Below are 27,081 nucleotides of genomic sequence, written 5' to 3'. Positions count from 1 at the left end.
TGTGCACGTCGACTTGGTGGGACCTCTGCCCCCCTCGCGGGGTTTCACCCACCTCCTCACCATGGTGGACCGCACCACCCAGTGGCCGGAGGCCGTGCCATTGGCGGCAACGGCTGCGGCTGACGTCGCGCAAGCTTTCATCGCAACTTGGGTTGCCCGGTTCGGCGCCCTCTCGGACATCTCGTCCGACCACGGCCCCCAGTTCACCTCGGAGCTCTGGGGAGCAGTGGCGCAAGGGCTCGGCATTAAGCTGCACCGCACCATGGCTTACCACCCCCAGGCCAACGGCCTGTGCGAGCGCTTCCATCGCTCAATGAAGGCCGCGCCCCGGGCCAGCCTCCGCGAAGGCAGCTGGGCCGACAGGCTCCCCTGGGTCCTGCTGGGCCTCAGAACGGCGGCCAAGGACGACCTGCGTGCGTCCTCGGCGGAACTGGTCTTCGGACAACCACTGCGGGTACCGGGCGAATTTATCCCCGACTCCACGGCCCCTTGGTCCGCGGTGCAACAGCGCTCCGCCCTTCAGGAGACCGCCAGGAGGTTCGCCCCGGTGCCGACGGCACACCACAATTGCCCGTCCTCCCACGTCGCCCCGGAGCTCCGCACGGCGGAGTACGTTTTTGTCCGGCACGACGCCCACCGGGCACCGCTGCGGCCCCCGTATGACGGGCCAATTCCGCGTGCTGGAGACCGGGGACAAGCATTTCACCGTGGACATCGGCGGTACTCCAGATCGGATCTCCGTGGACCGCCTCAAGTCGGCCCACCTCGACCTGGACCACCCCCCGCAAGCAGCTCTGCCTCCGCGTCGAGGCCGCCCCCTGGCGGGCAGACCCCCGGCACCCCCCAGCCCCGCCGTCCCGCTACCCCCCAGCCCTGCACGCATTGCCAGAGGGCGTTTCGGCCGGGTCATCAGGCTTCCCCGCAAGCTCACCCTTCAGGTGCGCGGGAATTCTGTGGGGGTGCTTGTGGCGGACCCAATGTCAGTGGGCAATACTTCCGCGCACTAGTGGGTGGTGCGAGCGCCCGGGCGTGGAAGCGCAGCTCGGGCCACGCCCGGAGCAAAGGCGTCACGAGGCGCAGGGTGGAACTGAGATACATGCCCCGCCTTTCGGCCGACCGGCCACGCCCGGGGGAAAGGCGTGGCCTCGGGAGATATATGCGGGCTCGAAGGTCGAGCCCGCCCAGTGCTTACGTGCGAGCTGAAAATAAAGTCTTTCAGTTTGTACAACGCGTGGTGGCCTATCTTCTTGGCAAACAAATTGTGTGTGCACAGCACCACAAAGGTGTGCTTTGTCAAGATGGCGAAGGTGTGCTTTGTCAAGATGGCGAAGGTGTGCTTTGTCAAGATGGCGGAGTAAGTGAGACCAAGTAGAAAAGTAGAAGAAATCAAACGTTTCAATTACAACAACACCTGCAAAGGTGGACGGTGGCTGTATTCATCCCTGTTTGTCTGTGTCTGTCTGTCAGCAGGATATCTCACAGTTTTGGACGGATTCGGACGAAACTTGGTGGACAGCTTGGGTGTACGATATGGAAGAATTGATTCGATTTTGGTGAAGATCTGGATACCAGGATTTATAAGTGATTTTTCAGCATTGAGCGATGGGAACAAAAACAATATGGAGCAGGATATTTCAAAAAGTTGTGGACGAGTTATGACAAAACGTGTTTTCCATGTTACCATCACTTGCAACATCAAGTTCCAAAATAATAGAAATTCCAGGATCATCTTCTCTCCACCACTTATCCGCACCTCAAAGTGAGTTCTTATACTTTACAGCCTCCTCACATTTTCCTGATTGTTAATGCTTCGGTCAAACACGTTTTCAATTGCACCAAATAAGTGTTTGAGAACCTGCTCGGAAATTGTAATTATGACGTTACAAATACCTGTAAACAAATCCAGTAAACAAATACCTGTTCATGACGATACAGGGAGTCTAGAAAGTCTTTGTGAAGCTTTCCAATTTAATAACTTAGGATTACACACACACGCACACACACATACACACATACACTTATACACACACACACATACACACATACACTTATACATACACACATACACTTATACATACACATACACACACACACACACACACACACAGACACACATACACTTATACACACACACACATACACACAGGCCTACACACATACACACAAACACTCACACAAACATACATACACACAAACATACACACACACCAACACACACACACGCATACACACATACACTTATACACACACACACACACACATACACTTATACACACACACACATACACACATACACTTATACATACACACACACACACACACACAAACACACATGCACTTATACACACACACACACATACACACAGGCCTACACACATACACACAAACACACACACACACACACAAACATACATACACACAAACATACACACACACCAACACACAAACATACATACACACAAACATACACACACACCAACACACACACACACACACAAATACACATATACACACACACACACACACATACACTTATTATAAAAGGTGTGTGTAATCGAACCATCACTAGGAAATGGTCATCGCGGCTTCCTTTGGCGTCTGAGTGACGACGGTCCATACTGGTGACTGTTTTAGGGCCCCAGTCAAGGCCTGCCTTTTTTGCATGTGAAAAAAGGTAAAAAGTCCAAACATTTGAACAGCCTCGGACGTGCACCTTGACCCCATGGTCAAGGCACAACGTCAACAAGGCTGTCCCAATAACAATACACATGCGCCTCAACCCCAAGAGGGAAGCGCATGGTCATTCAAACGCATGCATCATGCCCCCGAGGGGCCACAATGCATGGTCATTCACTTGGGACCACTCCTCTCAATAGGAGTAAGACCCCTTAATCCACCAGCAGGGCATTATTCCTGCCAGGTACCCTGGGCACGAGGTGCCAGGAGCTGGTGACGTCACATCCGAGGAGATACCGACTGAATGAGCGTCTTTACCAAGCGAGCTCATTTGGATGAAGACGACGTGAACCGGATGTGACGTAGGTCTCGCTCTCCCTCGGCCCGCGCACGGTCCAAGCCCCCACCTGGCTGATCCTGGTGGTCTGGTCGTCCATTTACCGCTTGATCGCAAATCCTCCAAATTCGGCAATGGTGAGTTCCATGTTGTGTCAAACATTTCCCAGTTAAACGTTTACCTTGTGTGTTCCTACCTGGAGTTGTTTTGAACATTTTAATAGCACGCGACAGGTGTTTAGTCACAGAGATTTGTCTTTATATGAACTTCATGGTAACTTGGGTTTGATTGTGTGGTGAGGGAGGTGTGAGTCTAGAGCGAGTGGACAGGTGTCCCTTTGGGCCAGGTATACTCCGTACATTGATATCTTATATTATTATTATTTGAATAGTTCTGTCCCCAGGTCCAGTAATTCGTCGATTTGCGAACCTCGTCAGGGACCGGGATTATATAAATAATTTACACTTTAATAAACCGTTTATTTTGTGCAACGTAATTAGTATATGGAGTATTAGTCAGGATTCTAACCGAGGTCACTTTATCCATCAAATCTGCGCTTTCTGTCTCATTTCTGCACCGAGTCCGCGTTCCCGCCTTTTTTCTATTCATGATGACACTTTTACCCCTTTTCGACCCCATTATCCGCGGGTTTGTTTGGCCTTTTTTAGTCAGTGTGCTGAACTCGTCGATCCCTCTTTCTGTGCTTTGTGACGACGTGTGACGCTAATTATAGCGCAAATCGCCAGCTGCAGATACTTGTAACGGAGACTTGGCCCCTTTGAACCCCCACCCACCCCACGCTAACTATAGCAAGGACAGGACAAGGCAGGTCTAGGGAGTCGCCAATGCTGTGGAAGGACAAACTCCTGTGTTAAACATTGGTCTATCCATGTTGGAACGAAGCTCCATCGGAATTTGTATAATCACAAGGTAATTGAGGCACAGGAGATGGTCAGTTGGCCCGTCGAGCCTGTGTCATATACACTTTTTTAACCCCCCCCCCCCTCCATCTATCCCCCTCCACCATCTACCCCCCCCCCCACCCATCTACCCCCCCACCCATCTACCCCCCCACCCATCTACCCCCCACCCATCTACCCCCCACCCATCTACCCCCCATCTACCCCCCCCCATCCACCCCCCATATACCCCCCCATCTATGAGCATCTACCCACCCCCCATCTACCCCCCAACTATTCTCCAGTTCCACTCCATTAAACTCCCCCACTCTACCCTCCAGTTCCACCCCTCTAATCTACCCCTTCCCCCCAGTCTGTCCCCCAGTTACACCCCTCTAACCCCCCTCTCTATACCCCAGTTACACTTTTCTAAACCCCACTCTTCCCTCCAGTTCCACCCCTCTAGCCCTCCCTCTCTATCCCCCAGTTCCACTCCTCTAAACCCCGCTCTATCCTCAAGTTCCACTCCTTTAAACCCCCCCCCCCCCCCCCCCCATCTATCCTCCAGTTCCACTCCTCTAAACCCCCCTCTATCCTCCAGTTCCACTCCTCTAAACCCCAATCTACCCTCCAGTTCCAGTTCTCTAACTCACACCCCCCTCACTCTCCAGTTCCACTCTACCCCCCCCTCCCTCCCCCATGTTCACCCGATCCGCTCATCGAAGTCGTCCCACATTGTCCTCCAACGGTACCGCTTTGGCGTGTCCCCCGACGGTACCGCTTCGGTGTATCTTCCGACGGTACCCAATTGGCGTATCTTCCGACGGTAACGCATTGGTGTGTCCCCCGACGGTACCGCTTTGTCGTGTCCCCTGACGGTACCACTTTGTCGTGTCCCCCGACGGTACCACTTTGTCGTGTCCCCCAACGGTACCGCTTTGGTGTGTCCACTGATGGTACCACTTTGGCGTGTGCCCCGACGGTACCGCTTTGGCGTATCTTCCGACGGTACCGCATTGGCGTGTCCCCTGACGGTACCACTTTGGCGTATCTTCCGACGGTACCGCATTGGCGTATCTTCCGACGGTACCGCATTGGCGTGTCCCCTGACAGTACCGCTTTGGCGTATCTTCCGACGGTACTGCTTTGGCATGTCCCCCGACGGTACCACTTTTGCGTGTCCCCCGACGGTACCGCTTTGGTGTGTCCCCCGACGGTACCGCTTTGGCGTATCTTCCAACAGTACCGCTTTGGCGTATCTTCCGACGGTACCGCTTTGCCGTGTCCCCTGACGGTACCGCTTTGCTGTGTCCCCCGACGGTACCGCTTTTGCATGTCCCCCGACGGTACCGCTTTGGCGTATCTTCCGATGGTACCGCTTTGGCTTGTCCCCCGACGGTATCGCTTCGGCGTATCTTCCGATGGTACTGCTTTGGCTTGTCCCCCGACGGTATCGCTTTGGCGTATCTTCCGAAGGTACCGGGTTGGCGTGTCCTCAGATGTTACCAGGTTGGCATGTCCCCTGACGGTACCGCTTTGGCGTATCCTCAATTCCTTGCATACACCTTCTCCTGAAACATGAAGTCTGTCGCATGGAGTAACCTTCAGTCGCTAAGATTTTGATTTCAATACATGATCCCGATTAACGCACTATTTCTACCATGTGATATTTCCTTTCAAGTAAGCATAATATTGTTATGAATTTTGGGGTAGAGTGATATATAGACCAGGTAGATCTGTGTGGGTATCATGCTCTGACTGTCGTGAAGAAGAAGAAGAACCATCTCGATGTACATAAGCAGGGACCTGTCTCGCCCGGATGTCAGATCAAGTGTATTTTTGTGATCATACAAGGATGATCCTGATCCTAGTGCTAACTCGAGTAGGGATTATGCTAATTCCCCTGTTCGTGAGACCTGTGATCTATCCATTGTCCCTTATGGCACTACACCATAGACACGAGGTAGGCCCATTAGCACACACCCTAATTAAATCCCCCTTTCCCCCCCCCTACCCCCCCCCCCCCCCCCCCACAACAAAACTCACCGGGAGCCAGTTTGGGGCACTGCCGATGGAGCTGCAGCCAGCCACATCACCAGCTGGCATAGCAACACTCATCGGTCAGGCAGGCCGAGAGCCACACCCAGAGGGGCAGCGATTGGACGAGACACCACCAATAGGGAGACGAGGCAGGATGAATCCCCCCGATTGGTAGAGGGAGGGGCAAGAAGCTTCCCTCGGATTGGTGGAAGGAAGGGAGCAAGAAGCGACATACTGATTGGCCACCGACCGATGGCATGAGAGAGAAGTGACGCGGCCATTGGTGAAAAGTGCTGGTGACATCACGAGACTTGCGATAAAAATCCTCGCTGGCCGGAATTTTGCCCTTCTTGCGTTGGACCCCCTCTCATTTGTAACTGCCTTCTCGTGTTGGACTTCCCTTGCGTTCTTGACCCTGGACCCTTGCTTGTTGGGTGACGACGGACGGTGGAGAGATGGTGTAGCGCTGACGATTCTCATCCCCTGTGTTCACGTACGAGCGTACAAGCGAGGCTTGCCGCTGCAGCGTACGCTGGCCTAGCAGCGCGCGAGGAAGGGCGCGTCGAGGCCTGGTTCGCGCCAACGACCTGGCGGCCATCCTCCCGCCAACACCAGAGCCGCGTCCAGACTGCGCTTGGGGCCTGACGATCCCTGACACACCTCAGCTGGGTTGAGATAAGCCCACACACACCGGCATGACCCAACCCCTTTATTGTCCCCCGTCGCACCGCGGAGCGAAAGGGGGGCTATGGTTTTCCCCTCCGTCCGTGTGTTCGTCCATCCATCCGTGCGTGCATACATGCATGCGTAAGCAAAGGACCTAATTCTAATTTGGTGTGTGGGTTCAACCCACGTCAAAATTCAAGATGGCCACCGCCATGTATGTCTGAACCTTGTGAGCGGAATATCTTGAAAAATAAGCGAAGTACCAACTTCTAATCTGGTGTGTGGGTGTACCTACCTATAAGGAAGAACACTATTGAAAATTGGGTCGCCACGTCAAAATTCAAGATGGCCGCCACCATATATATGTCTGAACCTTGAGCGAAATATTTTGAAAAATAAACGAACTACTAACTTCTAATATGGTGTGTGGGTGTATCTACACATAAGGAAGAACGCTATTGAAAATTGGGTTGCCACGTCAAAATCCAAGATGGCCACCTTGCGTCTTCCACTTTGTCAACTCACATCACTTCACCGACGGGGGACCTAGGCGTTACGCTTGTTTTCAGTTAAATTCTCCCTTGTGTGTTTTAGACGTCTGGTGTGGGAGCGCTCCATTTTAGAAACATTAGTTAGTAACCGGCACGTTTTCTTGTTCCCGGCATTCCGTTGTAAATAAACCCTTAATATTATTTTCCTCTGTATATTCTAAACCCGTTCCCGCTTGAGTAAATTTCCTACAGGATTGAAGGCTGCCGCGTGGGACCGTCAGGTAAAAGCCTCCCGCCTCTTCTTCTGCTTCTTCCTTTGCCCACGCATATGCAGTGAAATCCGTATTTGAACTGAACGCCTTTGGAGTTAAAGCTGGCTTTGGCTATCCGTGATTTCCCCGGTATTAACCAAGGGGGAGTCACGCGACAATATTCACCACACCATTCACCATTATGTAGAGGCCTCGTCGGGGGGATATAAGGTAGACAAGGAAGGTGTTGTAACAAAAAAAAAAAAAAAACAACCAAAAACCACCGTTTAGAGACCATTTTTCCCCGCAAAGCGGGGGTTGGCCTTTTCGGGGACCGTGGTTGTTGTTGTTTTTTGGTCCCCTTTTTGAAGCAATGTTTTACGGCCGGATGCCCTTCCTGACGCCAACCCTTTTTGCCGCCTTCAACGACAAACAGGGAAAGACAAGGAAGGTGGAAGGTGTTGTAACAGAAGAATCAAAATAAAAGTGGAAGAACATAAGGAAATGGGAGCTATTCTGGACCCACAGCCAAACCCGACAAACCATTGCAATACACCCCGAACGTCTAGCACCGCCACAAACTACACCATGGAATTGCAGCTGGCGCGGTTTTTTTAAACCATTGATATTAAAATAAAACGTAGCCTAAAACCACCGGGATTTTATGCTGATTCCGAATCTGCGTCTAAAACTTTTCTCCGATGTGTAGTTCTTGAGTTATAAGCGGACATCCAGACAGACACACACACACACAGACACTCCTCCTTTATATATAGAGATGTACAGTGGTGAGAAAAAGTTTGTGAACCCTCAAGAATTTTCTGTATTTCTGCATAAATTTGACCTAAAATGTGATCAACTCTTTATCCAAGTCCTAATAATAGATATAAAATAAGAATCTGATTAAACAAATAGCACAAACAAATCTACTTTTCATTTATTTATTGAGCAAAATGATCCAACATGTCTTTATGTCTTTCAATCCTGACAAATCTCACACTCTTACGATGTCTCTCCGAAAAGACCGACTGGACAACCCTCCCATCCACTTTCTGAATAATCCTCTCCAAGAAGTTCTGCCACTCAAGCTTTTGGGTCTCACTATCTGCCATGATCTTTCCTGGGAAAACCACATTTCAAATCTGGCCTCCAAAGCCATTCGCCGACTGGGCATTCTCCGTCGTGCGAAGTCCTTCCTTGGCACACCTGAGCTCCTCACCACATACAAGGCTTTCATCCGCAGCTCAATGGAATACTGCTCTCCCCTCTGGGCTGGTGCTCCTGCCTCACACCTAGCTCGTCTTCACGCTGTTGAAACCAAAGCGTTCAGAATCATTGGAATCTCCCGCGATTAAGCTAACTCCAAGGGCCTTTCACTCACTCACCGCAGGCAGGTTGGTGGTCTTTCCGTCTTCTACCGACTCCTCTCTGGCCTTGCCCCCCCCCCCCCCCAGCTCTCTCTGGGCTCTGTCCCCCAAATATTCCTACAGGCCGCACAAGATCTGCCTGCAACCCTTTTATGGTTAAACTGCCAAAATCAAGACTCTCTGCTCACCTTCACTCCTTCATTCCTCTTTTCTCCCACCTCTGGAACAAACTCCCTCACTCTCTTCAATCCCACTCCATCTTCCAGGTCTTTAAAACAGCTGTTCACCACCATCTTTTATCTTCCCCCATCCAAAACCTTGATCTTTTCTACCCCCGCTAATTGCACCCCAAATCCGCTTTTTTGAAATACCAACTTCTGTCCTGGAAGTCCTTGGTGTCCTTGTGTTTTATACTTCTCCCACCCCCCCCCCCCCAACCCCCTTCCCATGCCCCCTCCCTCCAAGCCCTCTCCCTCCCACACATCTCCCTGCTCTCAAATGTTGTGTTTGTGTGCTTCCCCTTCTCTCCCCATCTTGTCTTCCGCTCCCTCTTTTTTATATATTTTGTTTGTCTGGTTGATTTGTTTGTGAAATAAATGTTAGCTCTTTCATGAGCCTCGATTCAGTATACAAAAAAAACAAAAAAAAAACATTCCGTTTCTTTGTCGGAGTTCGTCCAGCCAGGCATTGAGTCCATCCATCATGGTGTGACACGCAGGTGTAGTTCCCCTCTAAGACAATTACCTCCAGATCGCCGGGTGTGACAATTTAAACCAATTATAATAAAAAATTTCTATGCGTGCTCCCCAAAATCATAAAGAAAAATGAAGAAAGCCCAAATGTGTTGTGGAACGAACTATTTGACTTGCATGGACAGTCTTGTGTTAAAATGTCAGAATTTTGAAACTAAATACATAACTGGTGGGCTCAAGCAATTTACACAACTATGGTATATAGGTATATAAATAAATTTATAGCACTATTTACAACTACTGATCCAGGACCTGAAAAAGAACAATTTTTGGAGACAACTTCTTCCCAGAACCCAGGTTTCTCCAGCACCTTAATCTATCTATAATTCCAGTAATCTCTGTTTGTACGTTTGTACGTCTGTACGTCTGTACGTCTGTTTGTCTGTGACCGCTGTTTCTCGACAACCACGGGTCCGATATACTTTTAACTTGCCAGGTATATTGCTGGGGACCCGAGGATGTGCCTTTTCAAGGTTTCATATTAATCGGACAATTACTTACCGAGCTATGTCCAAAAAACGATTCAACCAATCAGAGAGCAGCGAACGATCGCGTGTGCCGAACGTGGAGGACACACTCTGCCTCGGATGGCACATTTGAGAGCGTATTCATTTATTTCACGTTTGCAAACTATGTTGGCGTTAAACTATGTTTTAAAACTAATAAAACCGAATTTGCGTTTCATTCGCTTTCCTGCGCGTTTGTGTACGCGATGGCGATTTCTTTACCAAACTCCGGAAGCCGTTCGCTTTGGACCAAACCATTGCATGTAAATAGAGGGGGGGGATTGTCACCGTACTCGCAAGCCGTTCGCTTTGGACCAAACCATTTCATGTAAATAGAGGGGGGGGAATATAATTTTAGATATAGATATAGTACGGGCAATGCCCTAGTAATAATAATAATAATAATAATAATACATTTATTTTATATGGCGCTTTTCAAGAAGCCCAAAGGCGCTTTGACAGAGTACAAAAAACAAGTGCAAAAAGACAAAAATCAATAGGTAAATAATCAAAGCAAAAGGAAGGAGAAGGAGAAGAGATAGTCAGGGGTTAAATGCTGTGGGTTAAATGTTGAATGCAGTGTTGAACAGGTGGGTCTTGAGTGATGTTTTGAATGTGGTGAGTGAGGAGGAGTCTCTGATGGTGTGAGGTAGTGAGTTCCAGAGGGTGGGAGCAGCGATGGAGAAGGCCCTGTCCCCCCAGGATCTGAATTTGGTCCGGATGGGGGCGGAGGGGGGGTCAGGAGGTTGGTACCAGCAGAGCGGAGGTTGCGGGTGGGAGTGTGTCTGGAGAGGAGGTCAGTCAGGTAGGATGGGGCCAGGTTATGGAGGGCTTTGTAGGTCAAGAGGAGGATTTTGTACTGGATTATCTGGGGGATGGGGAGCCAGTGAAGCTTATAAAGGACCGGGGTGATGTGGTCACGGGTCCGGGAATGGGTGAGTAGATGGGCAGCGGAGTTCTGAATGTATTGGAGTTTATTGGTGATTATTGAGGGTGAACCATAGAGGAGGCTGTTGCAGTAGTCCAGACGGGAGGTGATGAAGGCGTGGATCAGGGTTTCTGCAGCCGTGGAGGAGAGGGATGGGCGGAGACGGGCGATGTTTTTCAGGTGAAAGAAGGCTGTCTTTGTGATCTGTTTAGTGTATTTGTCGAAGGAGAGGGTTTGGTCAAAGATGATGCCAGGATTCCGGATGTGAGGGGAGGTGGATACTCGGAAACCGTCGATGTTGAGGGCAAAGTTATGGGTGGATTTGGTGAGCGTTTTTGGGCCAATGATGATTATTTCAGATTTATCATAGTTAAGTTTGAGGAAGTTGATTTGAAGCCAGGATTTTATTTCAGTGATGCAGTTTGTCAGGATAGAGTGGGTGGCGGTGGAGATGGACTTGGTGGAGATGAAAAGCTGGATGTCATCGGCGAAGCAGTGGAATTGGAGACCATGACGGCGGATTAAGTGACCAAGGGGGACAGGTACAGGATGAAGAGGAGGGGGCCAAGAACTGAACCTTGGGGGACACTTTGGGGGAGGGGAGCAGTGGGGGATTTGCAGTTATTGATGGAGATGAACTGGCGTCTGTCAGAGAGGTATGATTTGATCCAAGAGGGGGCAGTGCCGGTAATGTTAAAGGTGGTTTCAAGTCGGGTGAGGAGGATGGTGTGATCGATGGTGTCAAACGCGGCGCTGAGGTCGAGGAGGATGAGAATGTTGAGGTTGCCGGCGTCAGAGGAGAGGAGGTCGTTGGTGATTTTGAGGAGAGCAGTTTCAGAACTGTGGTTGGAGCGGAATCCGGATTGGAATGTTTCATACAGGTTATTGGCAGAGAGGTGATGTTTGAGTTGAGTGGCTACAGCGCGTTCCAAAACTTTTGACAGAAAGGGTAGGTTGGAGATGGGTCTGAAGTTATTTAGGGTGTCAGGGTTGAGTCCAGGTTTTTTCAGAATGGGGGTAACAGCAGCAATTTTGAGGGATGGTGGGACGATGCCTGTAGACAGGAGGAGTTTATTGTTGCAGTGATAAGTGGAGAGAGAGCAGGAAGGGAGGCCTTGACAAAGCTGGAGGGGATGGGGTCAAGAGTGCAGGTGGCAGTTTTCATTCCTATGAGGAGTTCAGAGAGGTCAGTAGGGGAGACTGGGGAGAACTGAGACAGGGGTTGGCAGGATAAGGGGGGGGGGGGCATGTGGTTTGAGGGGGAGCGGGTGCGGTGGTGGTTAAGCTGTTGTAGATGTTGTCAATTTTGCTTTGGAAGAATGAAAGGAAGGAGATGCAGTTTTCTACTGTGAATGACTGGGTGGTGGTGTTCAGGGGGCTGAGGAGTTTGTTTATTGTAGAGAAGAGTGCTTTTGGGTTTCCAGAGCCAGAGTGGATAATTTGAGAGTAGTAGGCGGAGCGGGCGCGGGAGAGGGCATCTTTGTTGTGCTGTAGGTGGTCCTTGTAGGCTTGGGAGTGAATTGTGAGACCTGTTTTATTGCGGAGTCTTTCAAGTTGGCGAGCACGAGTTTTCATCAGGCGGAGTTCAGGGGTAAACCAGGGAGCAGAATGGGTGAAAGAAACTGATTTGGTTTTTATAGGCGCAAGCTGGTCAAGGCAGGAGGAGAGAGTGTGGTTGTAGTAGTCAGTGAGGTCAGAAGGGGTGTGGAGGTCATCTGATACCCACGTTACTTAACTGTTCATCTGTTACCCACGATGGTTTCTTGCTACCTACCAGACTTCTTCTGGACTGCTCGAGGCAGACGTCCATAACACGGTAGGCATATGTGCCGTCCCACAGTCCATTTGAACTGGCCAACATTTCCAATGTTGTGTGCTTTCATTCTTCTGTGTTGATCTGTGTTGATTCTGTGTGCTGATCGGTTGTCTTCATGCAGTCCATTCCATGGTCGCCAGGGATGCTGTATAAGGTAGTTCATAGTGTAGTGACAAGAAGCAGGGCCATGGCATGGGGCAGTCCATAAGCATGGTGACAAGAAGCAGGGCTGTGGCATGGGGCACTCCATAAGATGGTGACAAGAAGCAGGGCCGCGGCATGGGGCACTCCATAAGATGGTGACAAGAAGTAGGGCCGCGGCATGGGGCACTTAATAAGATGGTGACAAGAAGCAGGGCCGTGGCATGGGGCACTCCATAAGATGGTGACAAGAAGCAGGGCCGTGGCATGGGGCACTCAATAAGATGGTGACAAGAAGCAGGGCTGTGGCATGGGGCACTCTATAAGATGGTGACAAGAAGCAGGGCCGTGGCATGGGGCACTCCATAAGATGGTGACAAGAAGCAGGGCCGCAGCATGGGGCAGTCCGTAAGATGGGGACAAGAAGTAGGGCCGCGGCATGGGGCAGTCCATAAGATGGGGACAAGAAGCAGGGCCACGGCATGGGGCAGTCCATAAGATGGTGACAAGCAGGCCCGCAGCATGGGGCAGTCCGTAAGATGGGGACAAGAAGCAGGGCCACGGCATGGGGCAGTCCATAAGATGGTGACAAGCAGGCCCGCAGCATGGGGCAGTCCGTAAGATGGGGACAACAAGCAGGGCCGCGGCATGGGGCACTCAATAAGATGGTGACAGGAAGCAGGGTTGTGGCATGGGGCACTCTATAAGATGGTGACAAGAAGCAGGGCCGCAGCATGGGGCAGTCCATAAGATGGTGACAAGAAGCAGGGCCACGGCAAGGGGCACTCCATAAGATGGTGACAAGAAGCAGGGCCGCAGCATGGGGCAGTCCATAAGATGGTGACAAGAAGCAGGTCCGTGGCATGGGGCACTCCATAAGATGGTGACAAGAAGCAGGGCCGTGGCATGGGGCACTCCATAAGATGGTGACAAGAAGCATGGCCGCGGCATGGGGCACTCCATAAGATGGTGGCAAGAAGCAGGACTGTGACATGGGGAAATTCATAAGATGGTGACAAGATGTACACCACACATCATTAAACCAGACCTCTACCTTTGCTTTTACTCACGACCTCAAAATCACAATCCGACCGGTGCAGCGTATATCCGGGGATCCGGCTAACAGCATCAGATACAGTTGAGTCGAGCCAAGTTTTGGTACAAATGTAGACAGAACGGTCCCTGAAATCTTGCCGAGCTTGTATGTGGCACGTCAACTCGCCCCTCTTGTAATGCAAAGCCCGCACATTAGTCAGGAAGATGGTGGAGAGTGGTGGGCGATTGCTCCACTTCCGCAGTCTTGTGAAAATGCTCCTTCTACAACTCTGCTTCTGCCCTTTACGGTTGCTTGAGTGACGTGGCGTTTTTTTCTTTGCTATAGCTGAAATCGACCATAATTTCTTCAGGGAGATTCAAACGCAGAACAGTGTTCAAACTGAGCTCACCATAATTGTTACGAAGCATCAATAGTTCCTCATTGGTAAAGTAATGTCCACTGGAGTACTTAATAAAAGTCAAAAAAAAGTAAAAGAAACAGAGCACTCAAGATCATGTCTCTCTTGATCGGTGCCATCTTTCTCCGGAACCTGGTCGGTCCTCTCCTTAATTGTACACCGCTCCTTTCCTTTGCCATCTCCAGGCATTGCAAATCGTCATTGCCGGGCACCAAAGGGGGCTCGGCAGTGACGCACGCTGAAAGAGAGTACTCGGTTTTCACTCTGGTTTCTTGTTGTACACCGCTCCTTTCCTATGCCATCTCCAGGCATTGCAAATCGTCATTGCTGGGCACCGAAGGGGGCTCGGCAGTGACGCGCGCTGAAAGAGAGTACTCAGTTTTCACTCTGGTTTCTTGTTGTACACCGCTCCTTTCCTATGCCATCTCCAGGCATTGCAAATCGTCATTGCCGGGCACCAAAGGGGGCTCGGCAGTGACGCACGCTGAAAGAGAGTACTCGGTTTTCACTCTGGTTTCTTGTTGTACACCGCTCCTTTCCTATGCCATCTCCAGGCATTGCAAATCGTCATTGCCGGGCACCAAAGGGGGCTCGGCAGTGACGCACGCTGAAAGAGAGTACTCGGTTTTCACTCTGGTTTCTTGTTGTACACCGCTCCTTTCCTATGCCATCTCCAGGCATTGCAAATCGTCATTGCTGGGCACCGAAGGGGGCTCGGCAGTGACGCGCGCTGAAAGAGAGTACTCAGTTTTCACTCTGGTTTCTTGTTGTACACCGCTCCTTTCCTATGCCATCTCCAGGCATTGCAAATCGTCATTGCCGGGCACCAAAGGGGGCTCGGCAGTGACGCACGCTGAAAGAGAGTACTCGGTTTTCACTCTGGTTTCTTGTTGTACACCGCTCCTTTCCTATGCCATCTCCAGGCATTGCAAATCGTCATTGCCGGGCACCAAAGGGGGCTCGGCAGTGACGCACGCTGAAAGAGAGTACTCAGTTTTCACTCTGGTTTCTTGCTTTCTTTCTTTCTTTCTTGTTTGTTTGTCCGGGCGATATCTCAGCCATCTTTTGAGCTAGGAAGCTGAAATTTCGGCACAATAGTGAGCAAGTCCTTTGTCAAAAACGTTATTTTTTGTTTTTTGATTAATCAATTAATTGATGAGTTATTTAATTATTAGCGATTAATTAAGTACTTATTTAATTAATTAAATTTCCTTTCTCTTCTGACCATTAACTCAGGCACCTTTTGAGTTAGGAAGCTGATATTTGGACATGCCAATGACCAGGTGATTTAGCTGCAAAGGATATTTTTGATTTATTAATTAATCAATTAATCGATTAATTATTTAATTATTTGATTAATGACAAAAAAAATGTTTTTTTTAAAGTTACAGATTCTGATGAAATAGTGGTAGTTTGTGTTCTCTGACCAAATTGATTAATAATTTAATTTTTTTATGATTATTATTTATTTATTTTCATTATTAATCATTTATTTATTTTCTTTCTCATTTGGCCAATATCTCAGGCACCTTTTGAGCTGGGAAGCTAATATTTGGACATGAGTGACCAAGTGATGTGGCTATCAAGGATATTTTTGATTTATTGATTAATCATTTCATCTATTAATTATTTATTGATTAATCGATTAATTATTTATTGAGTAATCAATTAATTATTTAATTTTTTATAAATGACTTATTTAATTAAATTTCTAAAAGATACATCTTCGGATGAAGCACTAGTGGTTTAGTTATGCGATTAGCCAATTGATTATGAAAATATTTTGTGATAATCTTTTATTGATTTTAATTATACAATTAATCAATCAATTAGTGTACACCTCTCCCTCCCAATGCAGCCTCAATGAGCTGCACTGCGGTATTGCCGGGCGCCAGAGGCGACCCGGCAATTCCGCGCTGCAGCATATTTAATTATTTGGCATGGGGCGGTGAACTTTGAATGTATTTGTACTTGTTGTACATCTTTTCTACCCCCACTAATTCACCCCAGATCCACCTTGTTTGAAATTCCAACTTCTTTCCTGGAAATCCTGGCAGTGTCCATATGTTTATACCTCTCCCACCCCCCCCCCCCTTCACATGCCTCCCCCCCTTCACATGCCTCCCCCCAAAGCCCTCTCCCTCCCACAGATCTCTCGATGTCTCCATGTCTCTCGGTCCCTGCTCTCAAATGTTGTGTTTGTGTCCTTCCCCCTCTCTCCCCATCTTGTCTACCGCTCCCGATGTTATTTGTTTTATGTGTCTGTTTGCCTTTCTGTGTGATTAATGTTCGCTCTTTCACGAGCCTCGATCTTGTATACAAAAAAACAAAAAAAACAAACAAAATAAAAACCGCTCCTTTCCTATGCCATCTCCAGGCATTGCAAATCGTCATTGCCGGGCACCAAAGGGGGCTCGGCAGTGACGCACGCTGAAAGAGAGTACTCAGTTTTCACTCTGGTTTCTTTCTTGTTTGTTTGTTTTCTTTCTTGTTTGTTTGTCCGGACGATATCTCAGCCATCCTATGAGCTAGGAAGCTGAAATTTCGGCACAATAGTGAGCAAGTTCTTTGTCAAAAACGGTATATATATTTTTTTTGATTAATCAATAAATTGAGGAGTTATTTAATTATTAGCGATTAATTAAGTACTTATTTAATTAATCAAATTTCCTTTCTCTTCTGACCATTAACTCAGGCACCTTTTGAGTTAGGAAGCTGATATTTGGACATGCCAATGACCAGGTGATTTGGCTGCAAAGGATATTTTTGATTTATTAATTAATCAATTAATCGATTAATTATTTAATTATTTTATTAATGACAATTTTTTTTGTTTTTTTTTAAGTTACAGATTCTGATGAAATGGTGGTGGTTTATGTGTTCTCTGACCGAATTGATTAATAAGTAAATTATTTTATGATTATTATTTATTTATTTTCATTATTAATTATTTATTTATCTTCTTTCTCATTTGGCCAATATCTCAGGCACCTTTTGAGCTCAGAAGCTAATATTTGGACATGAGTGACCAGGTGATGTGGCTATCAAGGATATTTTTGATTTATTGATTAATCAATTAATCAATGTATCGATTAATTTTTTAATTATTCGATTCGTTACTAAAAAAGTTTTTTTTTCCCCAGTTACAGATTCTGATGAAATGGTGGTGGTTTATGTGTTCTGTGACCGAATTGATTGATAATTTAATTTTTTCATGATTATTATTTATTTATTTTCATTATTAATCATTTATTTATTTTCTTTCTCATTTGGCCAATATCTCAGGCACCTTTTGAGCTGGGAAGCTAATATTTGGACATGACAGTGATCAAGTGATGTGGCTATCAAGGATATTTTTGATTAATTGATTAATCATTTAATCGATTCATTATTTATTGATTAATCGATGAATTACTTATTGATTAATCAATTAATTATTTAATTTTTTATTAATGACTTATTTGATTAAATTTCTAAAAGATACATCTTCGGATGAAGCACGAGTGGTTTTGTTATGGTATTAGCCAATTGATTAAGAAAATATTTTGTGATAATCTTTTATTGATTTTAATTATACAATTAATCAATCAATTAGTGTACACCTCTCCCTCCCAATGCAGCCTCTATGAGCTGCACTGCGGTATTGCCGGGCGCCAGAGGCGCCCCGGCAATGCCGCGCTGTAGGATATTTAATTATTTGGCAAGGGGGCGGTGTACTTTGAATGTATGTGTACTTGTTTGTTTTCTTGCTTGTTTTCTTTCTTGTTTGTTTGTCCGGACGATATCTCAGCCATCCTTTGAGCTAGGAAGCTGAAATTTCGGCACAATAGTGAGCAAGTCCTTTGTCAAAAACGGTATTTTTTTTTTGATTACTCAATAAATTGAGGAGTTATTTAATTATTAGCGATTAATTAAGTACTTATTTAATTAATCAAATTTCCTTTCTCTTCTGACCATTAACTCAGGCACCTTTTGAGTTAGGAAGCTGATATTTGGACATGCCAATGACCAGGTGATTTGGCTGCAAAGGATATTTTTGATTTATTAATTAATCAATTAATCGATTAATTATTTAATTATTCGATTAATGACCAAAACTTTCATCCGCAGCTCAATGGAATACTGTTCTCCCATATGGGCTGGTGCTCATGCCTCACACCTGGCTCGGCTTCACGCTGTTGAATCCAAAGCTTTCAGAATCATTGGAATCTCCCGCGATGAAGCTATCTCTGAGGGCCTTTCACTCACTCACCGCAGGCAGGTAGGTGGTCTTTCTGTCTTCTACCGACTCCTCTCCGGCCTTGCTCCCCCAGCTCTCTCTGTGCTCTGTCCCCCAAATATTCCTACAGGTCGCACAAGATCTGCCAGCCACCCTCTGATGGTTAAACTGCCGAAATCTCGGCTCTCTGCTCACCTTCACTCTTTCATTCCTCTTTTCTCCCGCCTCTGGAACAAACTCCCACACTCACTTCAATCACACTCCTCCCTACAGGTCTTCAAAACAGCTGTTCACCACCATCTCTTATCTTCCCCCATCCAAAACCTTGATCTTTTCTACCCCCACTAATTCACCCCAGATCCACCTTGTTTGAAATTCCAACTTCTTTCCTGGAAGTCTTGGCAGTGTCCATATGTGTTATACCTCTCCCACCCCCCCCTCCCCTTCCCATGCCTCCCCCCCAAAGCCCTCTCCCTCCCACAGTTCTCTCGATGTCTCCATGTCTCTCGGTCCCTGCTCTCAAATGTTGTGTTTGTGTCCTTCCCCCTCTCTCCCCATCTTGTCTACCGCTCCCGATGTTATTTGTTTTGTGTGTCTGTTTGTCTTTCTGTGTGATTAATGTTCGCTCTTTCACGAGCTTCGATCTTGTATACAAAACAAAAAAAAAAAAAAAAAAAAAAAAATTTTTGTTACAGATTCTGATGAAATAGTGGTAGTTTATGTGTTCTCTGACCAAATTGATTAATAATTTAATTTTTTTATGATTATTATTTATTTATTTTCATTATTAATCATTTATTTATTTTCTTTCTCATTTGGCCAATATCTCAGGCACCTTTTGAGCTGGGAAGCTAATATTTGGACATGAGTGTCCAAGTGATGTGGCTATCAAGGATATTTTTGATTTATTGATTAATCATTTCATCTATTAATTATTTATTGATTAATCGATTAATTATTTATTGAGTAATCAATTAATCATTTAATTTTTTATAAATGACTTATTTAATTAAATTTCTAAAAGATACATCTTCGGATGAAGCACTAGTGGTTTAGTTATGCGATTAGCCAATTGATTATGAAAATATTTTGTGATAATCTTTTATTGATTTTAATTATACAATTAATCAATCAATTAGTGTACACCTCTCCCTCCCAATGCAGCCTCAATGAGCTGCACTGCGGTATTGCCGGGCGCCTGAGGCGCCCCGGCAATGCCGCGCTGCAGCATATTTAATTATTTGGCGTGGGGCGGTGTACTTTGAATGTATGTGTACTTGTTGCATTTTTTTTTTGTACACAAAATTGAGGCTCGTGTAAAAGTTAACACATTAAACACAAAAAACATGCACAGACACATAAAACATATAATAAAGGGAGTGGGAGACAAGAGGGGGAGAGAGAGGGAAGCACACAATTACAACAGTAGAGAACAGGGACATTGGAAGATCTGTGGAAGGGGGGGGGGGCCTTGGGGGCCGGGTACATAGCATAAAGCAAATTAACACGACTAGAAATTTCAGGAATGAAGTCCGAGATTGAAAGAGGTGGATTTGGGGTGTTTTAACGGGGGTAGAAAAGATCAAGGTTTTGGATACAACAACAACAACAACAACAGGCATTTAAGGCCATTTTCCCTGCTAGAGCGGGGGTTAGCCTTGCGGTCCCCATGACAATCTTCTCCATTTTGCCCTATTTTCTGCATCTCCCCTTGTTAACCCCCTTGCCCGCATTCTTCTTCCACCATCTTTCGCCAAGTCTTTCTCGGTCTTCCCCATCCTCTACTTCCTTCTACATTCATTTCCATCACTCTTCTCAACCAGTCACTTTCATCCTTCCTCAACACATGACCAAACCATCTCGACCTGTTCCTCTTCACAGCATCCATCACAGGCTCTATTCCCATCATCTTTCGCAATTCATCATTTGTCTTCCTCTCTCTCAACGATACTCCACACATCCAACGAACCAGTCGCATTTCCACCCTTTCCAGCCTTCGTTGCTGCTCTACGTTCATTACCCATGTCTCGCTCCCATAAATCAAAACACTTCTCACACATGCAGCATACACCTTTCCTTTCAGCTTCAATGACACTCCCCTCCTCATCAGCACACCACTCAGTTCCCGAAACTTCTTCCATGCACATCTCACTCAAGCAACCGTTGCCGAGTCTGATCCACCTTCTCCATTCAGCATGTCTCCGAGGTAACAAAATGTTTTCACTCCTTCCAGCTTCACACCGTCTCCAAGATCCAACTCAACATTTCCTCCATCTGCAGCTCCCTCTGTGCACACCTTACATTTGAATGTAGCTGCCACACTGGCTAATGACCCTCTCAAACCACTACATATTTGATGAACCCACTCAGCGCACATTGTACATTGAATGGAATTCACTCCGACACCCTTCCTGCACACAGCACACGGCCACTTCCCAGTTCTTTCCACCTCACCACATGCTTTACCATTTGCCATCACCCTCGTTTTTCCGATATTCACCTTCAGACCTTTTGTCTGCATACATTCCTTCCACTTGTCCATCTTTTCCTTCAGTCCATCCATACTTTCTGCAATCAACACCAGATCATCTGCAAACAACAACTCCCACGGTAAACCCTCCTTTGCATTCCGAGCCAGCACCTCCATCACAGCTACAAATAGTAGTGGACTTAGTACCGACCCCTGATGCGCTCCCACCTTCACCTCAAACTCACCACTGTTCCCGTCCTTCGTCCTTACAGCTGTGCGCGCTCTTTTCTACATTGTCATCACTACTCTGATCAGCCATTCCTCCACTCCTAACTTCCTCAATGCCCATGTCACTACTTCACGTGGAACCCTATCGAATGCTTTCTCCAGATCAACAAACCCAAGAAACAACTTCTTCCTCTTCTCCATGTACTTCTCCTGCAACTGCCTCACAATAAAAAGCACGTCTGTCGTTCCTCTTCCTGGCATAAATCCAAACTGCATTTCGTCAATCTTCACTTTCTTCCTTATCCTCCTCTCCAACACCCTTTCCAATACCTTCATTCCATGCTCCAATAACTTTATCGCTTGATACGAGCCACAGTCCAGAGGGTCACCTTTCCCCTTGTATAGAGGGACGAGGGTACTCGGTTCCCAATCCACTGGAATGCGGCCTTCTTTCACCACCAGATTGCAGATCTCTGTCATTCTCTTCGCACCCCAATTTCCCGCTGCCTTTAACATATCTCCCACAACTCCCTTTGGCCCTCCCGCTTTTCTACTCTTCATTGCTTTTATCGTTTCCTCAACTTCCTTCTCTGTTATCTTCTCTGCCGGTCCTAAAACTGGGTTACTCTCTATGTTGCCATCCCATTCATTCTCTGCATTCAACAGTATTTCCATATATCTCTTCCATCTTCCTTTAATTCCATCTGGGTCCACAACGATTTGTCCCACTTCATCCTTCAAGCATCTCACCCCCATCACATCACACCTCTTTCGCTATCTGCGTTGCAATCCTGAATACCGCTCTCTGACCCTCTTCCAAATCCAAGCGTTCTCCAAACATTTTCCTACATGCCTCCTGCGCCTTTGCTACCTCTTTCTTTGCAGCCTTCTTGGCTGCCTTATAACTTTCATGCTCTGCCTTTTCTGCCCCCATACCCTTCGCCTTCTGCCACTCCTTGAACTTCTTCCTCTTCTCGTCAATCTTCTTTCCAACTTCATCATCCCACCACCATGTTTCCGAGTGCCTCGGTGGTCCTTTTGTCCATCCACATACCTCACCAACGGCTCCCAACAGACTATCTTTCATTGACATCCAACCACTTTCAAGCTCAACCACATCATCCTCTACCATACTCAGCCTCTCTTTTAATGCCTCCCTCACTGTCACCTCTTTCAACCTCCACACCTTCATTCTCGGTTGGTACTTCACCCGCCAAGCTCTCCTCGCACCTTTCACCCTTATGTCGCAGACAACCAAGTGGTGCTGTGAAACTGCCTCCTCCTCCGGGATCAACTTTGTGTCCCGGAGGTGCCCTCTATCTCGCTTACGCTTCAGCAGGTAGTCAACGGTTGTCATCGACCCACCTGACGTGTATCTAACAAGCTTATTATCCTCTTTCTGGAGTTTTACAAATCAACAAATCAGCTCCATCAGCAAACTCCAAAATCCTTTCACCTTCTCCATTTCTCACACCATATCCGTAACCCCCATGAACTCCCTCAAAACCGTCCATACTCCTTCCCACATGTCCATTTAGGTCTCCTCCTACCACAACAACTTCATCATCTTTCACGTTTTCCATCAGCTTCTCTATCGCACACCAGAACTTGTCCTTCTCTTCATCGCTCCGACCGACCTGCGGAGCATATCCCGAGATGACGTTCACCAAGAGCTTTCCAATCATCATTTTCACCATCATCAACCTTTCACTCACACTAGTCACTCTCACCACACTGTCTACAAACTCCTCAGAAAACAGGACACCAACACCATTCACGCCCTCCGGGCACCCTTGCCACACAAACTTGTATTTCTGTCCCTGCCTACCCTTCACCATTCTCACACCACTTCCCTTCCATCTCGTCTCTTGCACACAACATATGTCCACTCTTCTTCTGATCAATACTTCCACCACTTCTCCTGATCTCCCTGTCATTGTCCCTACATTCCATGTCCCAAACCTCAGAAACCGATCTCCACGTGGGGCATCAGACGTTTCGTCGTCATAAATGTAGTGATTTCCACCCTTGCTTCAATAGGGTTCCCCACCTTGAGTTTTGACGACAGGGAGTGGGGTCCCCCACGGGGTACTTCGGGCTGTACCCTGCCCATATGTAGTTGTAATTGTCATGGTTCTCTTTTTGAGGCAATGTTTTTATGGCCGGATGCCCTTCCTGGCGCCAACCCTTTTAGTCACCTCTTACGACACGCAGGGATACGGTGTACCTATTCTAAACCGGGGTACACACCGGATGGGGGAAGATAAGAGATGGTGGTGAACAGCTGTTTTAAAGACCTGGATGGAAGAGTGGGATTGAAGAGAGTGTGGGAGATTGTTCCAGAGGTGGGAAAAAAGAGGAACGAAAGAGTGAAGGTGAGCAGAGAGTCTTCATTTTGGTAGTTTCACCAGAAGAGGGTTGCTGGCAGATCTTGTGCGTCCTGCAGGAATATTTGAGGGACAGAGCATAGACAGAGCTGGGGGAGCAAGGCCGTAGAGGAGTCGGTCGGAGACAGAAAGACCACCAAACTGCCTGCGGTGAGAGAGAGAAAGGCCCTCAGAATCAGCTTCATCGCCGGAGATACCAATGATTCTGAAAGCTTTGGAATCGACAGCGCCGAGCTAGGTGTGAGGCAGGTGCACCAGCCCAGAGGGGGGAGCAGTGTTCCATTGAGCTGTGGATGAAAGCCTCGTATGTGGTGAAATGCTCAGAAGTGCCCAGAAAGGACTTCACACGATGGAGGATGCCCAGACGGCGACTGGATTTGGAGGCCATCTTGGAAATGTGGTTTTCCCAGGAAACATCATGGTAGATAGTGAGACCCAAAATCTTGAGTGACAGAACTTCTTCAAGAGGATTGTTGAGAAAGTAGATGGGAGGATTTTCTCGATGGTCTTTAAGGAAAGACATAGTGAGAGTGTGAGATTTATTAGGATTTAAAGATATTCCAGTTCATACACACATAGCAGCCACATCGGATATTGATAGCCATATTGGAGTCCACTGTGAGGCAAGTCGTATCACGAGCTTTTGCGTCTTCAATCGCTGACACTTATGTTGATTTATGTCGGTTCACTGTCCCATTGAGCTTGAATGTTGCCTCATCTGACCAAACAATCATGTCCACAAACTGTGCATCCTCGTCCACCTTCCCTTGAAACCTTTCACAAAGCTCAGCTTTGCGATCTGGATCGTCTTAAATCATTTCATGTAACAGTCTCAGCACATAAGATTTCCACTTTGGTGTTTTGGAGAATCCGGTCTACACTTGCCCTGCTGATTCCAGTCTCATGAGCACATTGCCTTACAGATTTTTGTGGTGATCATCTGAATTGCTGAAACACCATAGCAGAGTTTTCCCCACCCGTTGATGATCGGGGTCCTCTCAGACCGTTGCTTGCACAAATTTATCACAAATTCTTGTAATTGTTATTCATGATGGAGATTCAGTTGCAAATTCACGTCTCCACTGTCTTTGCACTTCACACACATTTTCAAAATAACTTTGCATCGTTCAAACGTCAAGCAACCCTTTGCCATGTTGTTTACACTTTGCATTGTGGGTATAGTTTCGCTTTTATCTCTAACTAACACCATCTGTTACGTGTATGTCACACTAATTAGAGGCACATTAAAATTTGGTTCCACCACAGCTACGTGAGTATATATATATATATATATATATATATATATATATATATATATATATATATATATATATATATATATATATATATATATATATATATATATATATATATATATATATATATATATATATATATATATATATATATATATATATATATATATATATATATATATATTGTTACGGGTCGCGGACAAGATGTTACTTTGGGCCGAGGGGATGGTCAACCGCGACCGTTACAGGATCCCCGATTAGCCCGACTCCCCCAAACGTTGATCAAATCGCGCCACAGGTATTCAATTTGGAAACCTCTAAAGTGACCGAAAGAGACGGAAGAGAGAAGAAGACAGAGTACGGAGGAATAACAGGATTTATTATACACACAAGCAAAAAGAAGGAGCGATCAAAGTTATTTACAAGCAATTGATGGAAGAAGCAGTCACACAGTGAATCGTTAGCTTATCTATGCAGTTTACTTAACCCCAGGACAACGATTAAGACAGACGACGTTCACACTTACACGGGGGAAATTGCAGGCAGGAATGGCGGAGGTGGGTTGCTGGAGAGGGAGGCAGGGTCAGGTCCCTGCAACCGGCAGGGCTGGAGCTAGCAGCTCCCACTCTTCGCGTTTTTGGCGGGAAAACCCTCGGGCGCGTCGACGCTGCTGATGCTGTGGACGTCACGCGCTGGCTCGGTCACACCTGCTCCTCTCCTTCTGGTGGAGCCGTCTCCCTCCTCTCAGCGCGTCTCTCCAAAGCTTGTTTCATCTCCAAGTACCTCTCCTTTTTTTTTCTTTCTCATCTCTCATCTCACAGCTCATCTCTCATCTCACAGCTCATCTCTCATCTCATCTGCCGAAGCAGTCCCTTCCAGTCGCTTTTATTACTCGGGTCGGAATCAAGCCGCCGGCTGCGAGGGCACGTCTACCGGGTCGCTCAACGCGGTGCTGGTTGGCTGTTAGGGCTGTCCGATTCCCCCTTTGATCATGACGACGTGCCACGCCCGTGAGTTGGCGGCTCCTACCCCCCTCTTCTCCGAGATTAGCACATGGGCAATGTCGGCTTGCGGGATTGAACACCACTCACACCGCTTTTGAAAGGAACTTTGGAGAGCGGAGATGATTGGGGAAATTGAAAGGGGCCTACACTTATTTCGTTCGATGTAATGCAGAGTCAATCTAGTGGGAAACACATATTTAGCCTACATAGAATAAGGAAATAAGCTATTTAAAAAGATATATCGTGGCCTGTGTGTAAGTTTCATGGAATTAACTAGGGGGACGTCCTTCGACCTTATTTACTCTACGAGGGTCAGTTAAAACACAGCAAACCAGTTCTCACATTCTTTACACTTTCCAAATTCGTTACAATATATACATATATATATATATATATATATATATATATACATATACATATATATATATATATATATATATATATATATATATATATATATATATATATATATATATATGTATATACAGGCACGTGAAAAAGTAAGGACACCCCATGTAAAGTTTTGACTTTTTCAACATATTTCAACATCCAGCTATTTTTTTTTTTTTTTTTTTTTGTACACTGAATCGAGGCTCGTGAAAGAGCTAACATTTATTTCACCAACAAATCAACCAGACAAACAAAACATACAAAAAGAGGGAGCGCAAGACAAGATGGGGAGAAGAGGGGAAGCACACAAACACAACACCTGAGAGCAGGAAGAAGCGCAGGAGGGACAGGGCTGGGGGGGAGGAGGCATGGGAAGGGGGGGGGGGAGAGGTATAAAACACAAGGAGACCAAGGACTTACAGGACAGAAGTTTGTATTTCAAAAAAGTGTAGGATTTGGGGTGAAATTAGCGGGGGTAGAAAAGATCAAGGTTTTGGATGGGGGAAGATAAGAGATGGTGGTGAACAGCTGTTTTAAAGACCTGGAGGGTGGAGTGGGATTGAAGAGAGTGAGGGAGTTTGTTCCAGAGGCGGGAGAAAAGAGGAATGAAGGAGTGAAGGTGAGCAGAAAGTCTTGATTTTGGCAGTTTAACCATAAGAGGGTTGCAGGCAGATCTTGTGCGACCTGTAGGAATATTTGGGGGACAGAGCCCAGAGAGAGCTGGGGGGGCAAGGCCAGAGAGGAGTCGGTAGAAGACGGAAAGCCCACCAACCTGCAGGCGGTGATTGAGTGAAAGGCCCTTG

At 46.9% G+C, this 27,081-nt stretch overlaps 1 protein-coding gene across 2 annotated transcripts in view; it reads left to right on the top strand.

Moving 5' to 3' along the window:
* The first annotated feature begins 2,783 nt into the window (after nt 1–2,783).
* The window catches only part of LOC137417035 (cofilin-2), a 147,720-nt gene continuing 123,422 nt past the window's right edge, over nt 2,784–27,081 (top strand). Inside the window, exon 1 of one of the 2 annotated variants that reach the window (XM_078784082.1) lies at nt 2,784–3,150. In XM_078784082.1, coding sequence (XP_078640208.1) covers nt 3,148–3,150 — 3 coding nt within the window. In that variant the 5' untranslated portion in view covers nt 2,784–3,147. The remainder of the gene's footprint in view (nt 3,151–27,081) is intronic. The other variant, XM_078784083.1, reaches the window with a different exon arrangement.

Source organism: Myxine glutinosa, chromosome 9 (genome assembly GCF_964187855.1).
Source record: "Myxine glutinosa chromosome 9, kmMyxGlut1.1, whole genome shotgun sequence".
Classification (NCBI taxonomy): domain Eukaryota; kingdom Metazoa; phylum Chordata; class Myxini; order Myxiniformes; family Myxinidae; genus Myxine; species Myxine glutinosa.
This window is presented reverse-complemented; position numbering and strand designations above follow the sequence as displayed.